Source organism: Eucyclogobius newberryi, unplaced genomic scaffold, assembly GCF_026437365.1.
Source record: "Eucyclogobius newberryi isolate DKJ021-1_F unplaced genomic scaffold, fEucNew1.0.hap1 SCAF_17, whole genome shotgun sequence".
In the NCBI taxonomy this organism is placed as follows: Eukaryota; Metazoa; Chordata; class Actinopteri; order Gobiiformes; family Gobiidae; genus Eucyclogobius; species Eucyclogobius newberryi.
Genome location: NW_027315801.1, coordinates 8,076,892 through 8,093,327, shown reverse-complemented (window position 1 = coordinate 8,093,327; position 16,436 = coordinate 8,076,892). Strand labels below are relative to the sequence as shown.

General features: G+C 41.0%; 2 protein-coding genes across 2 annotated transcripts in view; one reads left to right on the top strand and one right to left on the bottom strand.

Annotated features, from left to right (window-relative positions):
- Positions 1-696: 696 nt before the first annotated feature.
- LOC140362566 (uncharacterized) lies at positions 697-4,750 on the top strand. The gene is made up of 6 exons (XM_072448648.1): positions 697-882; positions 1,175-1,321; positions 2,135-2,266; positions 2,989-3,120; positions 3,480-3,614; positions 4,620-4,750. The coding sequence occupies exons 1-6, from the start codon at positions 729-731 to the stop codon at positions 4,748-4,750; spliced, it is 831 nt and encodes a 276-aa protein (XP_072304749.1). The 5' UTR covers positions 697-728.
- A 4,867-nt stretch (positions 4,751-9,617) lies between these two features.
- fam120c (family with sequence similarity 120 member C) overlaps positions 9,618-16,436 on the bottom strand; it is a 30,572-nt gene continuing 23,753 nt past the window's right edge. The window contains exon 17 of the mRNA XM_072448902.1: positions 9,618-16,283. Coding sequence (XP_072305003.1) covers positions 16,062-16,283 — 222 coding nt within the window. The 3' untranslated portion in view covers positions 9,618-16,061. The remainder of the gene's footprint in view (positions 16,284-16,436) is intronic.

The following is a 16,436-nucleotide window of genomic DNA, read 5'->3' as shown; positions in this document are numbered from 1 at the left end:
GTGATATTTGGTATTCGGTGATATTTGGCCATACCTGCTTTTTCATGCCTGATCCCATTAGATCTCAGAAATTAAGCAGGTCAGGGCCTGGTTTGGACTTGGATGGGAGACTGCTGGAAGATGTTGAAAAAATAAACCAATTATTTAATTCTGGGATTTGTCCAGTTCTTTAATGAAAAAACAAAACATATTTTACGTAAATAAATAATTAAAAAAACGTCAAAAATCTACAGAAAAAGTGTAAATTAGTATATTTTGTTTTGTTATTTCCAATTCACCTGCAGTGAAATCAATCATCAATTGAATCAAGTATCTTCAATACAGCACTTTTTGTGTAACTGGTGTTTATTTAGGTTTTTGCATAGATTATACTCTCATTGTGCTCTTATTAAATTCTGGGCAGGCACTAGGACCCAGCATCAGCTCTGTCCACTGAGGCTCCACTTCAGGTGAATAAATAGAGGTGCACACATGAGTGTAATATGTGTGTCTGCAGAAGGGAACAACATGGAGCTGTCTGTCCTCTCCCTCCTGTGCCTCGTGACCGTGGCCCTCGCACATGTGCCTCAACTCCCTAAGATAAGCAGTGAGTGACTTTGACAATAGAATTAGCAAATTTGGAGAACATTTTTTTGTTGTTGTTGTAGTATGGAGCTAGTTTCATGAGCTTGCATATCTTCTCAAGCTGCGGTTTTATTAACTCATTTAAATGTCTGTTTCTAGTGCCTATGGAGAAACCTGGAGTCTGCCCCAACGGCATGATGCCATTTGGGCCTTGGGGGAAGCCTCCGATGATGTGCACCACGGACTGGCAGTGTCCCGGGGCGCAAAAGTGCTGCAACATCGGCTTTCATCGCTGCTGTGTGGACCCTGAGCCTCAAGGTTGCACTCTGAACTATAGACAATAGTAAATTAAATATCCCACCCTATGGTTACTTACTTCATACCAATGCAAACCAATTTATACAATGTGTCAAGATGCAAATGATCAAAACACACAGGCTACAGTTTCACTTTATTTTTATAGCAGACCCGTGCTTTCGTATTGATGTTTTCAAAATATCAGGCAATCTGTTCCCTCTCTCGTTGGTCCATGTCAGTCTGTAGGAGAAGACTCAACATTCACAAGGACTTTTACATTGCTTTTGATTGTACTAACTTTAAATCTCCACAGTTGAGCCCATACCCAAACCAGGATTTTGCCCTCCTCCATTCCCTTTTGGGCCATGTGGTCCTCCCTGTGTTTCTGACCAAGACTGCGATGAGGACCTGAAATGCTGCTTGGGCAGATGTGGGAAAACCTGTATGAAGCCATTTGGAGGTAATACACACTTATTATTATTGTTTAGGTCATTTGTAAGTAAGACCATACAATCATAGTGTTTGCTCAAATAATTGTAATTGCAATAATATATTGGAAATAATGATGATGATAATGGCGGTCATACAAGGGTGGTAGCATATTTATAAATTTTAAAAGAAAAAAAAAATATTTATGTATTTTGTGCTGATCATTATTTAATTTTAGTTTTGAGGATAACCTTTGCAACCATTACAAAATGTATGCTGTATAAATAATAAAACAAATAAACGGAAATTGTTACTATCTCAAACACTGAACGTTTTTTTCTTATCTCAGAAATATGACTTGGGCCTTCAGGATATGGCTGAGAATGATGTGAAGGTCTCTTACTATATATATATATATATATATATATATGTATGTCTACTTAAGCATTAGAACATATCATTTATTAGGATTTGCAGGTGAATGAATATTTAAATTACAAATGTAGTAAAATATGTGCCAAGCCAATGCATAATTGGTCGTTGTCCAAAGTGCACAACAGTTTAATAAAAAAAATAATAACAATAATAATCTTCAGCAAAATCATCCCTAAATCAGAAAATCTGAAAATTAAAGGATTATTCTGAGCCTGTACTACTGTTTCATCATATTTGTATTAAGTGTAATTAAATTAAGTATTTTGTTTTCCTACAGTATCGAGGCCATCGGTTACTTCTCATTTAAATTTGTTTCAAGAATTTTTTGGCCCATAGGCTTTATTAGACAGGACAGCTGAGCATAAAATGTACTGTATTGTATTTGTACTAACTTCTTAAATCTCCACAGTGACTAAACCCAAATGTGGATCGTGCCCTCATTCGCATCATTGTCATTACTGCAAGAGTGACAATGAATGTCCCAAGAACATGAAGTGCTGCTTGAAGGGCTTTAAAAGCATCTGTACAGAGCCAGTCGGAGGTAATACACACTTTAGTTATTGTCTAGGAGGGAAGTATTTATGTCACAATGTAATAATAATATAATCAAAAGTGCCACATGTGCAAAGATTAGTAGAAGCATAAGTTTATCCAGCCCTAACTCACATTTATAAGTCATTTGAGCACATTAAACACAGGCTGAAGTCCAATCAGTTACACTCAACAAAAAACATATCCTTTCCTTTGCCTGAACGTACACTGGGATAAATTACTCTTTCCCTTCTCATCGAACATAGATTATTTGTATACTTTTTAAACCCTCTGGTCACTTTAAAAGTCACACTTATCACCTTAGGGTCCCCAATTTGAAATGGCTATAAAATCCACATAGAGTAATATTTTGTTTTTCAAAACTCAGATCTCTTCATGTATAAACTTTGTATAAATTATTCATATTATTTTTACTAAGGCCATTTTGCCTTACTAGTACACCCTGAGTAAACTATTAAAAAAATACAATTTAAATGTTTAAATTTATTATACCCTAGTATATGTGAATAATTCAAGCAAAGACTTTTGTTACATTATTGTTTTAAATGGGAGAGTATTTATGTACAAAAACACCACATATCGCCATAAATTTGCATTATAAACACATGTTTTGATTAAACCATTATAATAAGATGGATTCCAAAAGAATATGAAATGTAATGTACATATTATTGCCAAAAACTGTTTCTAATATTGTTTTTTTAAATCTAGGATGCTGCCCTCACTTCCCTCATTTCATGAAGCATGACAATGAGTGCAAGAACGACCATGAATGTCCCAACAAACTGAAATGCTGCTACAACAAATGTGACGGAAGAAAAACCTGCACAGAGCCAATCAAAAGTAATAAACTCTGTTGTTATTGTTGAATTAATCTGTAAACTAAGAGAGGCAACTCTAATACCTGGTCAAAGTATCTGATTTCAAGTGAAATAATATTTTTAACTGAATAACGATGGGGGCGGTCCCAGAATAAAGATGAGATATGGAATGTATTTTACAGTACAAAGGTTCATTGGACCAGTTTATTTATTTATTTTGTGCTAGTTATTCAATTTTCTTTTTGACAATAACCATTGACACATTTGACTCAGAAACATTTACATTGTATAAATAATGAGAAATATAATTTTAAACTACATCTCGTTTAAAATTAGCTCAACAAACAATTGAGAAGACTTAAATGCTTTTTATCTTCACAGCATCTAATCCAGGATGCTGCCCAGGCCCTCAGGAGAAATGTGACACATGCGTCCATGACAGTGACTGTCAGGGGAGGCACTTCAGATGCTGCCCCAACAAGTGTAACATAAAAACCTGTATGGAGTGCCACTTTGGTAAGACACAAATACATTTAGTTTAATTAATCTGTAATGGAGGGTTTTGACTGACAGTTCCATGATCTGAGCCGTATAAGCAGTCTGAGTCTGGAGCCTCCACTTTGGAGCAGCTAAAAAGGACCTGCCTGAGGATCTAAGACTGCGGGGGGGCTTGTATGGAGTTAAAGGTTTAGAGATGTAACTTCTTTTAAGGCGAAACACTACACATGTAATTCATGGTCAGTTTGTTTTCTCAACATAAAAGCTTTCACCTGAAAACAACATTGTCCAATCTGCACCTAAAGATGTTTTGTCATTTCCGTAGCAGTGCTAAATATAATTTGTATCTGTTTGTTTATTATTATATCATGATTTGTGTGACAGCTAGATTAGCAAAATAGAATAAAAACATGAAAACCCAATAATTGAAAGCATTTTAAAAACATTTATAAAGTACATATCATTTAAAATAGTTCTTTTTTAAAAACCAAACCAGGATTCTGCCCTCGGCTACATTTCCTGGAGTGTAAGGATGAGTGCTCCGATGACTGTGATTGTGAGAAGCCCCTCAAATGCTGCTACAACCACTGTGAGGGAAGGAGAACCTGCGTGATGCCAGCAGGTAATACACACTTCACTTATTGTTTCATTCATCTGTATTTAAGGGAGGTGACTCAGGATGATTTGAATGTTCAATCAATGTCATCAATGTCAATCATTTTATTTTGTTAGCACATTTACAACATCAGCAGCTCAAACAATACAAAACCAGTGTAAAAGCATACATTAAGATAAGTACAAACATAAACCCGATTGATCAAAATACTGTTTCATTTGTGTTAAAAGCCAGAGCAAAAATTTATTTATAAAAAAAGTTTATTCATTTATGTAATTATGTATTTTTTGTGGTGGTTTTTACATATTCTTTTTGATAACCACTGAGAAAATCAGATTAATTTATAATACATTTTCTACATCTACAAACACTGAACAGACTGTTTTTTCTGCTGTTTATATTCACAGCCTCTCAACCAAGAACCTGCCCTCCTCCGACGATTCAACCAATTCCATGTCCAAATGAGTGCGCCACAGACGAGCACTGTCCCAATGACCTCATGTGCTGCTTCAGTGGCTGTGGGATGCAGTGTCTGTGAGGCCTGTACATCTCAGCAGATAGTTATTGTCAGAATGACTGGCCTAATCATTTTGGAGATCTCCGACTTTGCTCCAAAATTGTGCAAAAATTAAAAAAATCATGACTTTGTTGCAGTAAGATGTTGCTTTCTGTGCTCATTTTCTTTTAATTTGTAAAATAAAAATGACACACTCCAACAATGAGTTTCCATTTATTAGTTATATTTTAAACTGATTTGTGTTATTATTTGTTACATTTTAATAATTGACTTATTCTGCAAATGTCTTTATTCATTGGCGTTTTATCAGGTTTTAAAATCACATCAAATGCACAAATTTTTTTTTTTAATTAAACCCAATTGACTATATTAATTTGTAACATTTAAAATATAATCAATTAGGTAAAAATCCATTGCGTCCTCCCGCTGCTGTCGTGACCAGCTCTGCTCCTTCGCTCTTCTTCTCTCTCAAACAGAACAGTCAGTCTCTAATTACTGTACCGTCACTGACATCTACTGCCATAATGTAACATTACGTACCCCGGTGAAGTTAAGGGCCGCACACACCGCGGCGGTTCCTCTGAGTGTGCCCCGCCTGCAGTAGCTCGGGGCGGGGAGCTGCGCGCTGAAGAGCCGCTTGGTGCGCCAGTTAGGGACCTTAGGGATCTTAAAAACTATCCAACATATTTACATATATTTTTTAAAACCGCAATATTGAGCATGAATCCAAGTTGCTAATCCTGGATAACATGGTCCTTTTGGGCTGAAAAATTAACCCTAAAAGAATATTTTTCGTCAAAAATCAAGGATTCTTTCAGTAGCTCCTAAATCAGCTAACATAGAAAGTCAAACTCAAGTTATAGTGTGGTGGCTGGATCAATGCTCGTTTGGGGCGTAGGGTGTAGACAAAGGATTCACGCTGACAAAGCTCTGCAACTTTCAAGGTAGTTTATTTACAGAGAAAGCAGTGTCAAAATACAGGACAGCAGAAAACAGCGCCCTGGGTCCGCTGGTGATCAGGAAGACGAACCCCGTCTCTGGGCGTACCTCGCCTTATATACTGAAAACGCACAAAGACCGATAAACAATATCTGACAGGTATGACCCTATCCATGTACCAACGGATTAGCCAATAAGAGATCAGATGTAAAGAATATCCATATTTGGGTAGGATGAGGACCGAAAAGCCCTCCTCTCTAAACTGGAGAACTTACAGAAATGAGATCATGAGAAAACACAGATGTATACGAGGCATCTCAAGGCCTCACAGCCAATGGAGACATCTCCCATTCGGCAGTTAATCGGTAGTTAATCAGAATATCAAATAGACATTTTGGTAGAAACACACATATTCCTAAAAGCCAGTCTCAGAATGAGGCCTAACTTTGCATGGACCTTGTTTTAATACACTTCAATAGTACTTTGAGTCTCCAGGTAGTCTCACTTTTTCAGTTTAATACTTTGTTGATTTTAAGGAATATTTTGCATCAAAAATCAAGGATTCTTTTCAATAGCTACTAAGTCAGCTAACCTAGAAAGTCAAACCCAAGTTATTATAGTAGTTTGAGTCTCCAGGTATCACCAGGGCCGGCCCAAGCCTTCAGGGGGCCCTAAGCGAAAACATTTTTGGGGGCCCCTCACCACGTCATCAGAATCAGTTTTATTGCCATTGTCAGTAAACAATTCACATTTGGGAACTTTCTTCAACGCAAACAAAGCGCACCAAAACTCCAGGGCATCCGTTTGCCAGTTAGTTTATTCTCAACACCTCACAAGCTCAAATATTGATAACTTAAATCCCACAATGCAACTTGGTATTCCGCTGACATCACGTCCCAGATATGTTTTTGGGCGTATTTGGGGGCGTTAAGGGTCTACAGCCACATTAGCACATTAGTTTAAATTAATGAACAGGGGGGGCCTGGGGGCCCTCCCCCTGAAATTTTCAGACCTTTTTTGGGTCTTCTGGTGCATTTTAATGTGGTCCAGCCGGCTAAAGTAAGAGTAAAATGTTGAGGTTGTAATGTTATAAAATGATGATGTGATGAAACTGTGCCAGGAGAAAATGACTAAAGCCAGTTATTAATACATTAGTGTACTTAATTACTCAATACAATAGTGGCTATGAAAAATAATTATGGTCAAATCTATTCATTTTAACTGAAAATGTAAAAGTAATAGTTATCCTTACTAATTTATCTTTTACAGCTCCCAACTGTTCCTTCTTGCCAAATGACAAAACAAGTTATGTTAAATTAAACAAATGGCATAAGCATTGCTTGATAACACTCATAAAGCTGCACAGTGCAAACATGTTATTCCCAGAGAATGACCAGAACTAGAAGTGAAGGTCTAAACCTCGCTATAGTGAAGAGACTGCGTTTCTGCAACTTTGCCACTTTTTTATAAAAATATATAGTATTATTCTATGACAGACGTAATCATAATGTCTGGTTATTTTTCACTATCAATTTATTATAATTTATAACAAATAGTCTAATGATGCTTTTTAAATAAATGTAAATGTTTAATTTAAATCTATTAAAAGTGAATTACACTATACATGTTGGTTCTGATCTGAACATCACACACTGGACTCCTGCATGAAACAATGCTGCGATGTGATTGGCTGATGGACCTTACACGCATAAACCTTTACGTTCCTCTTATTCCACTTTTAGAAGTCAAAGTAAAACAGACATCACGAGTCACGATTGATCTCACACATGGTGATGTGAGAGAGAGGGGACCAAACTCAAACCCGCTCATCTCTAACTGAGGCTGCACAGGGGCCCGGGACAGGGGCCCAGGACAGGGGCCGCACACTGTTCACTCCAAAGTCTCACGTCAGAGGTTCTGGACGAGACGGCACTAGTCTGGACCGGATCTCCGCCTCTTAGTGACCGGGGCACAGACGCCCCTCACCGGCCTCACCTGCAGCTAACACTACGGGGCTGGTGTAAATGTTAAGCTCATTATCTTTCATTCAGACACATATTGTGCGCGGGGCAGAGCTCTCGTCTCCTCCAGCCTGAACTAACGTGACAGAATCGTGTTGTTTCAAACAGCAGCATTAACCGTCTCTTTGTGAGAGAAGTTCAATACCTGGAGAGTGTTGTTGAGTTTGCAGTTTCTTTACATCGTCAAGAAGTTTCTTCTTTCGTTTTTCGGCACCAGGAGATATATTCCTCTGGACATGAGGACCACGCAGGGACCAGGTTCTGTTGTGTTTATGGTTTGCTCTTGTTCTCCTCGCGCACAATGAAGTTGCCCAATCAGCGCAGGTCTGGTGCCTTGGTTGCCAGATTGTCATTACAAATAAATGCGGTTTGTGTGTTATGTTACCATTGTGTGTGCGCTGCCGTGCCAGCAGCGCTACTACACTAGTGGCGCACGCTGCGCTTGCACTTCGCATAAGACGGGTTGCCAGATTGGGGGCCCTATTAACGCCTCGGGGCCCTACGCGGCTGCTTAGTTCGCTTATAGGCTGGGCCGGCCCTGGGTATCACGCATACCTTATACACACAGCTATTGAAAAGAATCCTTGTTTTTTGATGAAAAATATTCCTTAAAAATCTACAAAGGGTTAAATTAAAAAAGTAAAAGGTGTGCGTGATACCTGGAGACTCAAAGTACTATAATAACTATGCAAAATATTCCTTAAAAATCAACAAAGGGTTATTTTTTTTTTACCAAAAGGACTGTGTTATCTAGGATTAGCAACTTGCATTCATGCTCAATGTTGCCTTTTTTAAATTTAATATATAAATATGTTTGATATTTTTTAACAAACGGTCCTTTAGAGACGGTCCCTAACTGGCGCACCAAGCGGCTCTTCAGCGGCACCTCCCGCGCCGAGCTACTGCAGGCGGGGCACACTCAGAGGAACCTCCTGCTCTAGTTGCGGAGGCGAATGTCCAACGTCCAACGTGAAACTTACTTCACCGCGGTCGTAATCTGTGCGTAACCGAGCTGGAGCTCACACGCCCCCCAACGAGAGGCTTCTGTGTTTGGAAGCGATAGATGACAAAACATCAGATTTACATGAGCAGGAAAACTTTCAAAAATATAGATGTATAAAAACATGTTTTTTTAAGTTCTGTTTTTATGAGAAAATCTTGTATTTTTTATGATATTTTTCCCAGCTCTCATCATGCAGGACTAAAATGAACCTTCTTTCCAAATTAAGTTGTTCTTGGACCTTTGGACACAAGCCTGAACATCTGAGTTTGAGTGAAGCTCGTGCTGAAGACACAACATTGGGCTTTTGACAAATCCTCTTTCAAAACTGAAGCTATTTTGACTAAAAGTGAGTTTTTGGGACTTGTACTGACACGTGGGTGTAATGCCTCATTCGTCCAGGAGGGGGCCATGTTAGACAAAGATTCAGTCGTTTCATCTGGACTGTTTTTTGACTCATCCAAGAGTCATTCTCAATCTGAGAAAAGAACGGAAACTCATATATATCCGACTCTGGGTAGGCCCCGCCCACCGGGCGCAGTTTCTGGTGAAACCAATAACACCTTTTCATAAGGAGGTCCCGGTGAGCAGGACCTATCCAGAGCAGGGTAAATATCTGAGTTTCTGGTCTTGATCCTCAGATTGAGAATGACTCTTGGATGAGAGTTGAAGATGTAACAACTGAATCTTTTTCTACGACTTGTAATGAAGTATCAAAGTAAACGTGGAATCCAGATTTAGAATTCAAGGCAATTTTTGGTCGTTTTCGAGCACAAACCGAGCTCGATTAATCTCAAGTGTTTTTTGAGATTAAACCTAAAACCCAACACCAGAAACAAAGCTCCGACCGCCAAAACGGATTACAGGTCAGCTCTGCGGAGGGAGAGCCTCCGACACAAAACCTGAAAAATCACACCAGACGCTCACGTTTTACTAAAAGAATAAATTTTATTTCAGCACTGTAAGTCATTTCCCACCAGTACAAACTCGACGGCCGTCTGGACCCCTCCCTCTGCGAGACCACCAGACCAAACGAAAACAAAAACATCTTCCTTTGTCTTTCCACAACAGTCTGGTGCTTCCATAATGCTAACGATGATGACAAATTATACCAACTGGAATTAAACAGCAACGATGAAGATAATCATTATTCTAGTACAATATAATTAGGACATCTTAAGTCTTTATGCTGCACGGACGAGTTTAGAGTGTTTTTGACCAACAGTGATCAGTAAAAACGGCATCATTCGCGTCGAAAAATGGGGCGTTTTTTTTTTGTTTGTTGGGGGAGGGGCGTGGCAGGGCGGAGCTTCAGACAGGAAAAGGAGAACAAAGAGCGCAATTCTGATGCTTTTATAACGGCTGTAGACGTAATTTTTTTTAAAAAGTTGATAAATTAAGCGTAGCTTGAATGTATTTAAACGAGTGATATTATATTTGGATTAGAAATGTAACTTTTAGCCGTTATTTTTAGCGCTACAACTGAAATGTGACAGAAAAAACAGAACAGAATCATCTTACAACAGAATATTAGCACAAATCTGAACTGAATTTTCCCCGTTTCGTACTTCTCGATGCGGTTTGGGGGTCTTTTTTTTTTAAATACATTTATTTTCGGGTAAATATTTGCCACGGTGCAAAACTTGGGTGATGAAAATGAACAAACTTTACAGCCTCCAAGCTCCATCAACGAAATTGCAATTTTCACGTTGTTTTTTTGGGAGGAAAATTCAGTTCACGACAAAACAATTACAATCAATTTTCAGTCAAAAGCACAAACAAAAAACAGAAATTGTGTTCACGTTACAAAATTCCAGACGGAGAGCAGCGGATGACGAAACAAAAAGGGCAAACGGAATTTTTTTTGTTCCGATTTAGTTTCACAAAGTTAAATCAACTTTAAATAAGTTTCAGCTTTTTGTCAATTTGTGTTGAAGGACAAAACACTGAACTTCATGAGAGTTTGTGTTGCTTGTTGTTTCTAGAGTTTTTAAACATAAACCGTGACAAAACATCTGCATTTGAAAAGCGTAGAATCCGTCCGCTCGCCGTCTTGGTTTTGACGATGTGTTTTCCTCTTCCTGTCTGAGCCTCTTCCATGACCACAATAAACTTCTACTCTTCTAAACTTGTGCTGTCTTTTACACTTTTAAATCACATCTCAAAACAACTTATTTAGGGGCAAACGGTCAATATGCGGGGGATATATATCTTTTCAAGGGTTTAAATTGGATTCTAAGGATACTTTGGTTCGTAACGTTCAAGAATGTTTTGTATTTTTCTTTCGCTTTGTGCAAGGTGCAGACATCAGCTCAGATCAATAACTTTTATTTTTAGGGTTATTTAGTGCAGACAACCAATTTAAAGGTGCACCGTGGGACTTTTCCGGTGGAGGATCCGCCCGATGATGGCAGCTAGTGCGCTCAAACTCGAAGGTCGGCGGTTCGATTCCCGCTCAGGCCGGCGCCGCGTTCCATTCGATCATAAAAAGTGCGATAAACGATCTGGAACGAACTGCATCAGGTTTTTAGTGTCGTATTTAAGTTATTTATCTAAAATTGAAGGTCATAAAACTTTCTTTGCGAACTCCATTAAATGATTGTTGAACTAAAGTTGCAACTGACAGAACATTTTAACTGTCGCTGGACGTTTAAATAATAAAAATATAGATTAAAATACGGTAAATGCCTATTTCTGGGCTCCGCGGCTGCAGTTACTCCGTTTGGCCATTAGTTGAACTCTTCAGGACAGAGGGGGCGTGTCTCATCGGTCAAGCTGTGGTTTCGAAAATTAATCTGTCAAATCGGAATTCCTATTTTTTAAACGTTCAGAACATAGTTAGCAAACCGGACGATTCCGAACAGTTCCGAATTGTACGTTAATATGCTAATGTTGCTAATGCTAATGAGCGAATGCCAACAAACGTACTTTCAAACGTTGATCTTTTTTTACCTACAAATGTAATAAAGTCCGTGTTGATAAAATAGCTAAATTGAATCCGCATTTTAACCGATTTGAGCACTTACCCATGTTTTTCCCCATGTTTTGAATCGTTACTGTCATAAACTGCCGAGTGTTTTCCAGGCTTGACAAAAACGCCACAACACGAAGCGGGCGTTCCGACCTCCGAGAGCGACCGCAACGCAACACGAGGCGTCATCATCTCGTTGCCGGAAACGTTGGGTTTTTAATAGATTTTTTCCGAATCAACGCGAGTCGGATGCACATTGAAGCCACCCTGCTGATCATTCCGGCAAAGCGGCCGATCTAGCACCGGAAAAGTCGCCATACGCCTCTAAATTTAAACGAACGGGCAATATTTACTTATACTTAACTACATTACAAGTGGTGAAGTGGTCTAAGGATGCCATATAAAATACAGGTAAGGAAAATTGCAATCATAACAGTTGAAATCTCTAGGTTGGCTAAGCGCGTTTCAGTACTAGGTTAACTGAAGCAATGGTAGGATTAGATTAGATGTAATAACATTAAAATAGTAAGAAAAAACACATTTGCACAATTGAATAAAACAGTTTTGATATTTTTTTTTCAACTTTTTCTTTTGAGACTGGCTAGATACATACAGTAACGGATTATCCACGTTAATATAAGTTTACTGTTAATTGGGTAAGGGGCGGGGCAGCCCAGAGAAAGAGAAAAAGGCGGCCAATAGAAAATGGTTTTAGAGCTAAAAGGAGAGGATGCTGTACCGGAAAGGGGGAGGAGCTTGTGTGTGTGTGTGTGTGTGTGTGTGTGTTTAAAGCTTACAGAGGTGGACAGAACGCTTACGCCAATCCAGTGAATGCGTTTTGTGTGCTTGCCGTGGATGAAAGGTCCAATATTATGCATTTTAATTTGTGTTTTAGAGGTCGATGAGTCAAATGGACATTTCGAATGATCTTCAGTGAGTCGGTTTGTGGGATCTCAATAGGCGGACATTTCTATTCAACATCAAGACATTTTAAATACATTATTGACCAAATAAAAGGCGTAATATGGAAACCGAATGCTTTTAGATGGAGAATATTTACAAATAAAGTGAATTATTCATGAAAATCTTAAATAGTTAGTTTTTTTGGCATTCTAATTCACTAATGCTGCCGTCTTTGTAATAAAATGGTCTTTTTGTGTGTTTTAAGAGTCCGTTTAATCGAGAGAACTGATGTTTTACGCTAGAAAATTCACGGTTATTCATATTAATCGCTGCAGCCCGCGTTTAGTAGTTTGCAATTTTAATTTGTGCTAAAAGTTGCAATCGTTTTTTTCCTTTTTGAAACATCTCCAGCCTCTTAACATGGAATCTGAATTGCTCGTTACGGTAAAATTAGACTACGAGACGCTTAAGATCAATATTAAAAGGGACAAATAGTAAAGTAAATAAAATTAATATTCTAAATTACCACTATGAAGTCGCAACGTGGATCAGAGCATTTTGAAATCCCACAGACCGACTCACTAAAGATAATTCGAAAACACAAATTAAACATAATTCAATTCTGCATGTTTTTAATGAGGGGGGGAAGCCTTTAAGTGTGTTTAGCATAATATAGGACCTTTAGTATTGCGTGTGATTGGATGCGTGCGGTTTATAAAATGTGAGGAAAACAACACGACGATGGGACAGACGAGGAGGGTGATAGAAAGTGTCGGAGTAGCAGGGCGGGTGCGGGATACGAAGCATAAAAATCACCAATAATAATAAAAACTATCCAACTAAATCAGACGAGGACGAAAAGCGGGACACTACATCTTGGATCGTTTTTGACTTTTTCCATTTCTAGCTACGGCGTTAAATCAAGGGTTAATACATCGATGTGGCGTGTGGGGCCGGTGTGTGGGTGTGTCGGGCCGGTGTGTGTGTGTGTGTGTGTGTGTGAGAGTTTTCAAATGTCCATGCAAAGGGTTTGTGGGATCCTGTTTACGTCGGCAAAATGTGTTACCAAATGATCCGCCAACGACCGACAACCACCAGAACTTCAGCACGAAAGCAGTGGTAACATAAAGATGTACCTGTGTGTGTGACGTGGGCGTGACGTGGGCGTGTGTGACATGTTTTGTGTGTGGCGTGTTTTGTGTGACATGGGCGTGTGTGACGTGTTTTGTGTGTGACGTGTTTTGTGTGTGACATGGGCGTGTGTGACATGTTTTGTGTGACATGGGCGTGTGTGACGTGTTTTGTGTGTGACGTGTTTTGTGTGTGACATGGGCGTGTGTGACGTGTTTTGTGTGTGACATGGGCGTGTGACGTGTTGTGTGGCGTGTTGTGTGTGGCGTGTTTTGTGTGTGACGTGTTTTGTGTGTGACGTGTTTTGTGTGTAACATGGGCGTGTGTGACGTGTTTTGTGTGTGGCGTGTTGTGTGTGGCGTGTTTTGTGTGTGACGTGTTTTGTGTGTGACATGGGCGTGTGTGACGTGTTTTGTGTGTGGCGTGTTGTGTGTGGCGTGTTTTGTGTGTGACGTGCTTTGTGTGTGACATGGGCGTTTGTGACGTGTTTTGTGTGTGGCGTGTTTTGTGTGACATGGGCATGTGTGGCGTGTTGTGTGGCAAGTGGATGGCGAGTGGGCGTCATCGTCGTGGATCTCGCTCAGACTTGCCGCTGAGAAGAGCCGTGTTCTGCTGAGACACGTTTGCACTAAAGTGTCACGAGTGTAAAGTCGAGTATGACTCCTACACGTGTTTTCAGTCAGTGAGTTCTGTTCTCTAGCCTATTGTCAGTGTTACGGTCGCGTGACGGTTGCGTTACGGTCGCATTAAGCCCGGTGCCGTCCAACCAACAGCACCAAAAACATGTGTGAAGTGCCGCGAGGGCAAACAAACCTAAAGTGGTTTTGGCGTTTGAGTCTGGGCCCGGCACCGCGAGCGTTCAGTCTGAGCCACGTCTACACTTCACCTGTAGCGTTTGAGCGCTTTGTCGTCATGGAGACGAACACAGGCCGACCTGTTGGAGAATAAGGTGCTTCTGTCGACCTTTAACATGAGCTCAAGCCGTCCTGAGATTAACAGTGTAATGCAGAGGACAGCGCCTCCTGTGGTCAGTCTACAGCGGTGAAACCGTTCATGGTTACATAATACTCTTATATGTCAGATATAGATTTTGGGGCGTCTCTCATTGTCTACAAACATAAGTGCTATAAACTAACGTGTGTTAGGTCTCAGATTGTAGTTTGTCCCTGTCTGTGCCTGTGGGGGGTGCTCAGGGGAAGTGCTTCTGTCCAATGAGCGTGTGCTGCTCCTTCAGCCTGAGCTGGGCCACGGGGCGCTGCTGCCTCACCCCTGTGTAAGACTATTGGCTCTTTCAGCCAATCAATAAAATACTTTGGACCTTTCAGAGATCTGAAATCATGTTGGATTTCCCATTGGAGGGGAGTCTTTTAGCGTTGTTGTAAAGTCGTGTGAATGCGAGGCTCGGCGCTCTGCCTGGCAGGGCCACATCTCTCCATTCGAGTCTGTTTCTCTTTTTGGCCAGAACCGAAGGTGCCTCCGAGTGTCACTGGCAGAGGGCTCCAGTGTGGGTAAGATTTTAAAACAAAGTGCTTCTTCTGAACCACTCTGTTCACATTCTGACGTCTCATAGAATCTAGCGGTAGATCTATATGTCATATTTAGGGCCGGGCTCACTCGCGCAGAGGAGCGTTTAATTCATTTAAATACAACATTAAGTGCTTCTGTCGAGATGATACAATCAAAGCTTTGGGGGAGGGATTGTAATGCACTTTAAGGAGCGGGACACTCTCTTGCATACGGGGCTTAAGGTGCATAAACGTCTCTTAGCACAGCAAAGGTCTAGGCTATGCTACATAGGTCTGAGCGAATTAGCGCGTGAATACCACGATGGTGCTGCTCGAATTTCAAAGGACTGTGCATGCAAACATGCATCGCTCACGGGGAAGGACACTGCACAAGTTTATCAGACTTCTTTTCAAAGAATTTCAGAATATACTTTCAAAAGAGATTTAAAACAAAAGTTCTCAGAATGCTCTGGCTACGAGTCACAAACTTCCATCAATGGTAACAAGGCTGACTAGGCCTCGAGCAGTGACCGTCCCGGGCTGACCAGGCCTCGAGCAGTGACCGTCCCGGGCTGACCAGGCCTCGAGCAGTGACCGTCCCGGGCTGACCAGGCCTCGAGCAGTGACCGTCCCGTCTGTCTTTGCTGTGCAGAGATACAAGGGCTTCAACTAAAGGGGCGTGTTCTCAACTCAAGTCACATGGAAACTCAAAGGCGCCACTCGCGTCAGCGCTAGCAGGAAGCACGACACTTCCTGCTTCCTGCTAGCGCACAGAGGGTGGAGCTAAAACAAAGAGGGCGGGGATACAACAGCGGGGGTGGGGCTAAAACAGGAAGGCAGTCGAACTCAGAGCCGTCGGACTTCATTCCTCCTTCTGCAGCGCTCCGTCTGACGCACAGTCTTCAAGGCAACACGCGGCCTCCTCTGATTGGTTGTCTCTGCTGTCTAAGGCACATGGGATTGGCTGGGCCAGAGGAACCAGGTCCAAGGTCTGGCCAATGGCAGCGGCCGGACTGCCGTTTAGCTGTGACATGGCGTCTGTTACTGAACCCACCTCCTCCTGTGGACTGGAGGGAGGAGAGGTCTGGGAGGAGACAGGGGGGAAGAAGCGGGGAGGAGACAGGGGGGAGGAGACAGGGAGGAGAGAGGGGGAGAAAGGGGGGAGAAGAGAGAGGGGGAGGAGACAGGGGGAAAGGGGGAGATAGAGGGGGAGAGAGTCGGAGGGAAGAGGGGAAGA